At 34.1% G+C, this 11,756-nt stretch overlaps 1 protein-coding gene across 1 annotated transcript in view; it reads right to left on the bottom strand.

Moving 5' to 3' along the window:
• PIK3C2G (phosphatidylinositol-4-phosphate 3-kinase catalytic subunit type 2 gamma) overlaps nt 1–11,756 on the bottom strand; it is a 364,772-nt gene that overhangs the window by 219,282 nt on the left and 133,734 nt on the right. The window contains exons 15-16 of the mRNA XM_044227234.1: nt 10,935–11,065; nt 2,478–2,666 (exon numbers count right to left, since the gene is read on the bottom strand). Of these exons, the coding sequence (XP_044083169.1) occupies nt 2,478–2,666; nt 10,935–11,065 (320 nt within the window). The remainder of the gene's footprint in view (nt 1–2,477; nt 2,667–10,934; nt 11,066–11,756) is intronic.

Raw genomic sequence — 11,756 nt, 5'->3', positions numbered from 1 at the left:
TCTTTTAAATAGACTGAGGTATATCTTAGTAAAACAATAATAATTCCCCTCCATAAAGCCAGTTTATGCTTTAGAAACTAGAAAGACGTTATATCATCTGGTGAGAAAATTAGGCTTTAGAGATATTATAGAGATTCATATTTCTATTTTTACTTTTCTGTTCTTTTAAATTTTTAATAGCTTTACTGAGACACAATTCAAATTCTATACAATTCACTTAAAGTGTACAATTCAATGGTTTTGAATATGTTCCCAGAGTTGTGTAACTATAACCAAAAAAAACCACATTGAGATATCACCTTACACCAGTTAGAATGGCCAAAATTAACAAAACAGGAAACAACATGTGTTGGAGAGGATGTGGAGAAAGGGGAACCCTCTTACACTGTTGGTGGGAATGCAAGTTGGTGCAGCCTCTTTGGAGAACAGTGTGGAGATTCCTCAAGAAATTAAAAATAGAGCTTCCCTATGACCCTGCAATTGCACTCCTGGGTATTTACCCCAAAGATACAGATGTCGTGAAAAGAAGGGCCATCTGTACCCCAATGTTTATAGCAGCAATGGCCACAGTCGCCAAACTATGGAAAGAACCAAGATGCCCTTCAACGGATGAATGGATAAGGAAGATGTGGTCCATATACACTATGGAGTATTATGCCTCCATCAGAAAGGATGAATACCCAACTTTTGTAGCAACATGGACGGGACTGGAAGAGATTATGCTGAGTGAAATAAGTCAAGAGAGAGAGTCAATTATCATATGGTTTCACTTATTTGTGGAGCATAACAAATAGCATGGAGGACAAGGGGCATTAGAGAGGAGTAGGGAATTTGGGTAAATTGGAAGGGGAGGTGAACCATGAGAGACTATGGACTCTGAAAAACAATCTGAGGGGTTTGAAGTTGGGGGGGGTGGGAGGTTGGGGTACCAGGTGGTGGGTATTATAGAAGGCACGGCTTATATGGAGCACTGGGTGTGGTGAAAAAATAATGAATAATGTTTTTCTGAAAATAAATAAATTGAAAAAAAAAAAAAAGAAACTTCATAACCTTTAGCAATCAACCCTCTTTTCTCCCCAACCTTTCCAAGACCTATGCAATCACTAATCCACTTTCTGCATCTGTACTTTTGCCAATTTTGTATATATCTTAAAAATGGAATCATATAATCTTTTGTGACTGACTTCTTTCATTCAGCATAATGTTTTCAAGGTTTACTCAAGTTGTAACATGTATTATTACTCATTCCTTTTTATTATTGAATAATATTACAGTGTATGGTTAGACCACATTTTATTTGTCCATTCATTAGCTGATGGTCTTTTGGATTGTTTTTCCTTTTTGGCTATTATAAATATTGCTTCTCTGGATATTCATGTATGAGTTTTTGATGGACTATGTATTTTATTCTGGATATGTACTTAAGAGTGGAATTATTGGGTCATACAATAACTCAAAGTTTTATATCTAAGGAACTGAAAATTACTTTCCAAAGTGGTTGCACCATTTTACATTCCCACCAGCAATGTGTGAGTTTTCCAATCCCTCCACATCCTGGCCAACACTTAATATTATTTGTCTTTTTGATTATAGCCATCCTAGTGAGTGTGAAGTGGTATTTCATTGTGGTAGAAAACGAAAACTTTCACCTCCTTTTCTATTCCAGAAGTTTTGGAAAGTACACTAATTTTAACATAAACCTAAGTAAATCAGTTTGAAAAGTCCTTTGTGTCACTTTCTCTCACATTCTCCTTCTGTCAGGACCTTGAGAGAGAATTCAGAATAGAACGGGGCTCCGCAATTCTTCTGCTTCTAGAGACTGCAGACTTCTTCATGCCATCAGTGAACTGGTGCTTATCAAGACAGTTTTAAAATAGCTCTTCCTGGCTTTTAATATAAAATAGAAGCCAAGGAAGAGCTGTTTCCCCAAACCAAAGCCAGCTTCTACACTTACCCCACATGTTTCTCCCTAACTATAAGAAGACATCATTACTCCACTCCCAACTGCATTCCAGCGTATTTTATTCTGTCAGACGATCTGGAGAATATATAAGGGATAAATTTTTCCCTTTTATTCTTACTGTTATCATTGGCATATTAATTGTACACTTACTATAAATGGGACATTTTGTATAAAAGATATGGTCCAATTATTAAGGACTTACTTCTTTTGAGAGTGGTAAAGAGTAGAGAATTTTATTTTTCCCTAATTTGTTTTATTATTTCTGTAAGAGTATCTAAACTCTTCATTTAAGAAACTATGGCCATTAATTATCCTTCCAGTTTAGTACAGAAGACACAATTATAGCTTAGATTTGCTTAAAATTTATATTCATAGTTTACATTTATCTAAATTTATTATCTATAGCTATTGAAATTGGAAACAACCAGAATAGCTATTGAATTAATTATAGAGTCCTATTTTTTTCTCCAAATTTTTCGCATCAGTAATATCATGCTTGTTATGCAATTCTTACCTAGCAGTCAGAAGTCCAAGTGCCTCCAAAGGGCAAGAAAATTTCCATCTTCTCAAAATGGTATGCATTTCTGAAACAGTTCTTTCATCCCATCCAGGGGCACTACCCAGGACCAAAGGAAGGGAGCAGTTTTCATTATTGCAGTAGAAGCGATAAAACCACAAGTATCTTCTCTTTTCCTCAGAGAGTCTGCAAAACCAGATTGGAAACTATAATTTATTGGACTGTGCTATATTAACAAATGTTAGAGTACAAAATCTTACTCAGTTCTTTGAATTTAATTTTAGTTTACTTTGAAAAACAAGTCTTTTATCTTCTTCAGACAATCTAATAGGTTCTTTTATTAGCTTATTTTCTGCTAATTTCATTCTTTTACAGAATGGTTAACAAAATCTCTGTCTCCTTTAGGGCAGAGCAAGTTTTATCTGAATCCTGCCACATGTACTACTTAGAACAGAGGTAATAGAAAATTTACTCTCTTACTTTCTAAGCTAATTTAGACCCAAGTGTGCCTGTGAAGAAATGGCATATTTTAAAGATGCTAGTCCTTCATCTCAAAGCAAATTTCATGAGAGTTCAGAAAACTCTGCACAAAAATTCAAAAACAAAGGTTTCAATTCATGCCTGGATTGGGGCTTTAAATTCTCATATTTAACTGGAAGTTTGGAGTTAAAATGCCAGTGAATAGGATTTCTTTAAATGCCCAACTGTTTCTCCCTGGAGAATGGTTCCAAACAGAAGATCGAAATCTAGGACTAGGGCCATTGACTTGCTGACAGTTTATCATGTTTTGCTCACACTCCAGCAGAAGCATTCAGAACCACAGTTCAACTGGAGGACAGCATTTCTCATATGACAATGACAGCTTTTGAACACTGTCTCCTCCAAACTGACAGTGTTGCTCAGCTTAAATTAGCTAAAACTTCCAAGAAGGATAGTAAGAAATATTAAAATATTTTAAAGGTTAATATTTCTCTACATTTTTAAAAGCCATCTTCATCTACAAATGAAAGGGTTGGATTACAGAGATTTTTGAAGTATGCTTGGGTTCCTGTCCCATTTTGTCACTATCTTCCCCACTATAGAGTCCTCAGAAGAAAAATTCCATTACAAAATTATTATCAAATTATGACTAAAACAAATTATCTTGTTCTGATTAAATTCCTTTCTCTCCAATATTGAACAAGGTATTTTTCTTTTACTTTCTTTTAGAGAAGCATATTTACATCAAAAGAATGCACACATTCAGTTCAATAAATTTTAACAAATTCATATGCTGAATAAAAATCATACTCCTTTTAATATACATTTTCTTACAAAAATAGAGGTAAGAACTGGCAGGATTTCTTTCACTCTGGGTTAATATTACCTATTTTAGAACTTCACATAAATGAAATCATAGAGTAAATACTTTTATTTATAGCTTCTTTCACTCACTGTGTTTTCAAATTATCCATATTGTTGAGTATATCAGTAGTCCATACATTTTAACCAATGAGTAATATTCCTTTGTATGAATACACCTCAGTTTGGGGATATTATGAATAAAACTGCTATAAACATTTGTATGCAGGTATTTGTAAGGATGTATTTCTTTCATTTCTCCTAGAAAGTTCCTGGGAGGAGAATGACTGGGTTTTATGTCAGGTATTTGTCTACCTTTTGAAGACACTGTCAAAATATTTTCTGAAGTGGTTGTAAAATTTTACACTATTAAGCACAGAGTATGACAGTGCCAGTTGTACCACATTGTTGCTAATACTTGGTTTTGCCCATTTTAAGATATTATCCATTCTAATAGGTACATAGTGGCATCTATATGACTAATTTCAGAGAATTAGAATTACCATCTTAACAGGAGAGAGTATTCTAACATAAACTTCCATTTAGTGAGGTTTTCTTTAATTCCTCTTAGCAAACTTTCGTAATTTTAATGTAGAGGTTTTGATATTGTTAATTGAATTTTATTTTTTATTTTTTTATTATTAACATCTAATGTATTATTTGCTTCAGGGGTACAGGCCTGTGATTCATCAGTCTTATACAATACACAGCACTCAACATTGCACATATCCTCCCCAATTTCCTAAACATTTATTTATTTATTTGAGAGAGATATTGAGAGAGAGAGAGAGTAGGGTGAGGGGCAGAGAAAGAGGGAGACAAGCAAATTCCCTGCTGAGTGGGAAGCCCAACATGGGACTTGACCTCATGACCCTGAAATCATGACCTGAGCTGAAATCAAGAGTGGGACACTTAACTGATTGAGTCACCCAGGTGCCCCTGTATGTTGAGTTTTAAAACAGAATTTATTTTGTTTTTCCCTGAAATACAAATGCATTTTGCACTTTGATCCCAAATGCTATGATCTTACATAATTATATCATCTGAAAATAGAGGAAGTTTTGTTTCCTTCTTACCCAGTTCAACACATTTAATTTCTTTTTCTTACTATATTACACTAGCTAGGACTTCCAAAACCACATTGAGGAGAAATATTTAGATAGATAGCTTTGCTTTCCAGTTGTAGGGGGAAAACATTCATTCTTGTACCATTTAATACAATGCTAACTCTAGATTTTTCCACAGATCTAGATTTAACTCAGAATTTTAAGATTGAGAAAGCTCCATTCTATTCCTAGTTTTATGTTTTTATTAGGAATGAGTGTTAAATTTTGGCAATTGGTTTTTTTTTCACCAAATCTATCAAGATGATATGATTTTTCTTTTATGTCTTTTTCCATTTTTAAAGTTTTAATCTAGCTGAGTCCTTATATTTATTTATTTATTTTTAAAAGATTTTATTTATTTATTTGACAGACAGAGATCACAAGTAGGCAGAGAGGCAGGTGGGGGGAGGGTGGGGGGAAGGAGGCACCCCACTGAGCAGGGAGCCAGACAAGGGGCTCCATCCCAGGACCCTGAGCTCATGATCTGAGCCGAAGGCAGAGGCTTAACCCACTGAGCCACCCAGGCACCCTGAATCCTCATATTTAAAATATAGACCTGTAAGTAGCATTAAGTAACATATTGCTTTTGAGGTAGGTGACAATTTCTGACTTTTAATTAGAGTTTTTCCTTCCACTTATATTTAACATAATATGTATATAATTTTTTTTCTTGAGATATAATTGGTTTAACTCAACCATATTGTTATTAGTTTGTCATCATTGTTTTCAAACCATTTCTTTGTCCTTTTTCTCTTTTTATCCTGTCATCTTTTGAATTATTTTCTTGTATTGCATTTTTGTCTTCTTCTTGGCCTGTAAATGTGCACTTAAAATTTGGGTGGTATAGTTCTCTAGAGATTGCAATATTATATTTTAGCATATCATAGCCAACAATGAACTAATATTATACTGCCTTCCATTTCTCATTCTTATTATAGTGGTTATGCATTTTATTTTCATATATTACAAGCCCCCTAGTACATTGTAATTATTTTTGCCTTATACAGTTAATTGCTTTTTAAGAAATTGTTAAATGTGTAAATAAAAGTCATTTTATTTCCCTATTTTTCCTTTGCAGTGTCTTTCATTTATTCTTATATACTGAGCTTTCTTCTACTTACCCTTTTCTTTCAGCTAGTAAGACACAGAGAGAGAGAGCACAAACAAGGGAAGCTGTAGAGAGAGAGGGAGAAGCAGGCTCCCCGTTGAACAGGGAGCCCGATGTCAGGCTTAATCCCAGGACCCTGGGATCAGACCTGACTGAAAGTAGATGCTTAGCCAACTGAGCCACCCAGATTTTAAGATTTCTTACAGTACATGGGGCATCTGGGTGGCTCAGTGGGTTAACTGTATGCCTTCAACTCAGGTCATGATCCAGGATAGAGCCCACGTCACACTTGCTACGGAGCAGGGAGCAGGGAATCTGCTTCTCCCTCTGCCCCTCCCCCTGCTCATGCTTTTTCTCCCTCACTCTCTCTGTCTCTCTCTCAAATAAATAAATTAAATCTTTAAAAAATCTTTTTCTTACAGTATAGATAAGCTGATAATAAACAAATTCAGCTGTGTTTAATTGAAAATATTTTCATTCCGTCTTCATTTTTGAAATATAATTTTACTGGTTATAGAATTTTAAGTTGACAGATTTTCTTTTTCCCTTTCTAGATGTAAGATAATATTCTACTGTCTTTTGGCTTCCATTATTTCTGATGAGAAATCTACAGTTAATATAATAGTTGTTCCCCTGTAAGAATTTATTTTCTCTGATGCTTTAAGAATTTTTATCTTTATGTTTTATTTTTAGAAATTTAACTATAATATGGATATGTGGGTATCTCTGAATGCTTGTTTGGGAGTTGCTAAGTTTCTTATATCTGTGGGTTGAAGTTAAAACAAATTTGTAAAATTTTGACTATTTTGACTATTATCACTTAATTAATTAATTAATTAATTAATTTTTTGCCTAGATCTTTCTCTCCACTCCTGTGTGTCCAATACACATATTGTCAGTATTGTCTGACAGGTTACAAGGATCTATCAGTATTTTTTTCTGTACTTCAACATGGCTAATCTTCTATAGCCCTTTCTTCAAGCTCCTTATTGTTCCTTTATAATGCAATCTATTAAGCTTTTCAGTGATTTTTAGAAAATTTAGATATTGTATGTGTGTGTTTTTTTAAAAAACTTGACTTATTTGACAGAGAATAGAGAAAGAGCACAGCTAAGCAGAGTGGCAGGCAGAGGGAGAGGGAGAAGCAGGCTCTCCACTGAGTAGGGAGCCTATTGCAGTGCCCAATTCCAGGACCCCAGGAATGACCTGAGCTGAAGGCAGAGGCCTAACCAAATGAGCCACTCAGGTGCCCCAGATGCTGTGTTTTTCAGCTTTTAAGTTTCCGATTTTATTTACTGAGCCTTTGTTTGTTCACTCATATATATCTTTTTTTTTTAAAACATCTATAGATGTCTTTATAATAGTTGTATTCAAACCATTAGCTGCCAGTTTAAAAATATTTGGATTTGTCTTTGTTAACTGTTTCCTCCTATCCCAGGCTATGGTTATATATTCCTGAGTCTTTCTTTCTCTAACAATTATTGATTGTATGTTAAATATTTAAAATGTTACATTGTCTGAATTTTGCCATCTTCTGGGTGTTAAATATTTCTTTTTTTTTTTTTTTTTTTTTTTTTAAGTAGGCAGTTTAAGCACTAGCAGATCAGCTTTAGCCTTTTGAAACTTGTTTTTGTATCTTAGGTTGGGCCTAGCATAGTCTTTAATCTTGCGCTAGAAAACACTTACTCTTAATATGCATCTTGCTGGTTTCTTTGTTGAATGCTTGGGTTGTTCTGGGAGCATTTTTTATTCTTATTGGTCAATATTTCTATGTCTTCCAGCATTGTGCAACCATATCTCCCTGTGGTAGCTCTTTTGGAGGCTTACAAAATCTCTAGCTGCTCATGAGTAGTTAAATACTCAGTTATGTAATTCTGTAGCTCCTTTCCTTCTCTACTATTATGCTCTAGAAATTCCAGCTGCTTCAGCATCATTAAACTCTGATCTCTGCCCACCTTTTTTTTTTTTTTTAAAATCTCAGCAAGACCACTTCTTTGAATATACCTCCCAGAGCCATGATGTAGAAAGTGCCTTCAGGCTGAAAACCCTTTATTCATGAGCTCACCTCAAACCCTGTCCAATTTCTGAAACCATTTGTTTCAAATGTATTTTTCTTTTCTCATATTCTTTTAAGCCAGGAGAATTAGTATTAGTCTAGTAATAGGTGCCTTTCATAGCTAGAAGTGGAAACATTAATTTTTTTCAAAACAAATTTTTTCAATCTTTCCTTCTGGAATCTTCCTCATATTAGAAACACTCTTAGCTGTCATCAAGTATATTTTTTAAATATTTGCAAATATTATTGGTACATTTTCACTGAAATTCATTTAGTCTGAATTTCCTGACTCTGCTTACATTAGATAAATTTGTAAGAAGAAATAATTATCACTATATAAATGACAAAATATGGTATTTTGAAACAAGTTAATCTGATTTTTTTTTTTAAAGATTTTATTTATTTATTTGACAGAGAGAAATCACAAGTAGACAGAGAGGCAGGCAGAGAGAGAGAGAGGGAAGCAGGCTCCCTGCTGAGCAGAGAGCCCGATGCAGGACTCGATCCCAGGACTCTGAGATCATGACCTGAGCCAAAGGCAGCGGCTTAACCCACTGAGCCACCCAGGCGCCCTGATTCTTTTTTTTGAAGTTAGTCTGATTCTAACACAAATTTTATCACACTGAAGGCTGTTCTCCATCAATTTTACAATCCAGAGTGAAATTCTACTGCACTGAGCTTAATAGTTATATTTGAGTAAGTGAAACAGAGGAAAATATTGCTTATTTTATGTACACATTATTCATTTAAATAGAAACTGAGGTATAAAACAAGTTGGGATTCACTGAAGTAAACTTAAAACAAACTCCTAATTAAAGGAAGTTACTGTCATTATTTGTTGCTTTTGATCTTTTTTGTTTGAATACACTTAAAATTTCAAAGCATGGCACCTTTTTCATATTTTAAAAGAAACCATTACAAATATGTTAGTCTGATATGTGACACACTTGTTATATGTAATGTTTTATATTTTTGAGTAAGTAGAAAAGATGTTTCACCTAGCTGACAGCAGTCTAGTATAACAATGGATTATCAAAATTTATCATGAAGACTACAAGAATAGTCCATCATTTACATCCCTTAAGGCAACTTTTTATATCAGATATTATGTTAAGAAACCTTATTCATTACAACATTTATTTTACATGTATTATTTATCAGCACAGTGTACAGTACTGGAAATAGAGTAAAAACAAGATAGAGGGGTTCCTTGCTCTCCCAATTCTTACAAATTTATGAGTAAGACAAGAAAAAAACACATTAACAGACAGGATAATAAGAGTGTGTAAAGTATAATAATAAAAGGTAATAAGACAGATAGTAAAGAGAACTTCATTAGATAGGGTAGTCAGATAATATTTCTCTAAGAAGATCACAATTCAGTGAAGACCTGACCTATAGGATGAGAGATTCAGTCATGTGAAGAACTGAAGGAGTATTTCAGGTAGAGGGAACACCAAATGAAAAGACCTTGAGATGGGAGAGGGACCAGCACATTTGAACTATATAAAGGAGACTGATGTCACTTATTGAAGTGAATGAGGAAAAGAGTACTACAAGGTGAAATTAGAGATAAGGGCAGTAATAAGATTACCCAAAACAGAACTCTTTTTTTTTTTTTTAAGATTTTATGTATTTATTTGATAGAGAGAAATCACAAGTAGATGGAGAGGCAGGCAGAGAGAGAGAGAGGGAAGCAGGCTCCCTGCTGAGCAGAGAGCCTGAGGCGGGACTCGATCCCAGGACCCTGAGATCATGACCTGAGCCGAAGGCAGCGGCTTAACCCACTGAGCCACCCAGGCGCCCCCAAAACAGAACTCTTGATCACACTCAATGCCTCAGTCTGAAATGGTCCAAACTTATTACTTCTCCAGAGAATTACTTGTAACATCTGCCTATTCAATAATTTCAAAACTTTGGATTCTCCATTGACCTAACTTGGTTTTTTGCTTTCTCAGTTGACCCATCCCCTAGTTACTATTAATCATCAAATAATGTCTCCTCGATTTCCAGAATAGGGCTCCCAAATCCAGACATTTCTACCAATGTCCAGTGCCATTACCCTAGTGTTAGCAACCATGACATCTTGCTTAAAAAATTACATCAACCTTCTTGCTATATTGCTTCCATTCTTACTTTCTTTCTAATCCATTCTTCAACTTGTGGTCCAAGGACCCACCCAAAGAGATTATTCAGATCACATGACTCTCCTGTTCAATGTATTTATACAATTTCTTATTCTTGGAATAAAAGGCATTATCATGTTTTATATCTTTTCACAGTATACACAGAAAAGTTACTTTCTTAGTTTAATGCTTTTGCCTGCTATTAATGAGCACAATCACCTATGGATTAGATATTACCAAGTAGAAAGTACCAATATCGCTAGTTCTCTTATGGCTCTTCCTGGGATTTTATTTTATTCTTCAGAGAATTACTGTTTGACAAAATTTAATTACTCCTTAGTCACTAACTTAGTGCTATTAAAAATTATTTACATCTATTCTTTTTAAACCTGCCAAGAAAATTAAATTTTGCTTTTTTCTACTTACTAAAACAACTTTTTACTCTGTTGAAGGATAGTTGAGCAATGCCGATTATATCTAATCAATCTCTGCTTTATTGTACTGAACAGAATGATTTCCAATCTTTTTATTTGTCCTTTGACTAAAGTCAAACCTCCATTGTTAAAAGCAATGGAAAAACAAATCTTTAAAAAACACACAAAATTACTAAGTTAGTTGTTAAACATTAATTGAACATCCAAAAGATGTAACTTCCAGTATAATTGGTGGTGTAAAAAACAGTAGGCAAAATTTACTCAAAAGACCTGGGTCACTTACAGTAAAGGAGACTGTTTCTGTGAAAGTCTGGCAATGTGTTTTAAACACTCTTTTGGTGGTTCTTCAAGATCATTTCTATTCTCTTCAGAATCAAGTTTCATATACTCCCACTCAGTAGCTGGAAAATCAATCTGAAATAAAGAAATGATTTGTCATGTATTGAATGCCTCAAAATGCATCATTAACTTAATATTCTCTATCTAAGGTTTGTAGAAGCTAAGGGAAAATTCCTATGTTTTCTGTGCTCTTTTTTACTTAAAAATAATTTTTAAAAGAATCATTAGGGTTGGGGCACCTGGGTGGCTCACTCAGTTAAGCATCCAGCTCTTGATTTTGGCTAATGGATGTGGGATGAAGTCCCATATCAGGCTTGTGCTCAGCACAGAGTCTGCTTAAGATTCTCTCTCTTCTTCTCCCTTTTGCCCCTCCCCCTACTTGTGTGCCTTCCATCTCTCTCTAACATAAATAAGTAAAATCGTTAAAAAAAAAAAAGAATCATTAGGGTTTGGACTTGGTATTTAAATATATATAGTATTCAGCAAATCTTCAATTATTTACATAAATGGTATAAATTAGTAATCTGTAATGTTGTCTGAGGAAAAATGAAAAAATAGCAATATATGAAATTTCATAAATTTAAAAGTTATATTTTTGTTTAATGCTGAAATTATATCCTTTTTACAGTTCATTACTAAAATGTCATTACATTATTAAATGATAAAAATTATGGATGGTACTTATACTTTTCTCATGTAAATACCTGAGAAAATAAAGAGTTACTCTATGTTGGTTTATACTTCAGGAAATCTACAGGGCTGTGAA

The sequence above is a fragment of the Neovison vison genome, chromosome 12, assembly GCF_020171115.1.
Source record: "Neovison vison isolate M4711 chromosome 12, ASM_NN_V1, whole genome shotgun sequence".
Taxonomy (NCBI): Eukaryota; Metazoa; Chordata; class Mammalia; order Carnivora; family Mustelidae; genus Neogale; species Neogale vison.
Note: the sequence above shows the minus strand (reverse complement) of the source record. Positions and strands in the feature narration are given on the sequence as shown.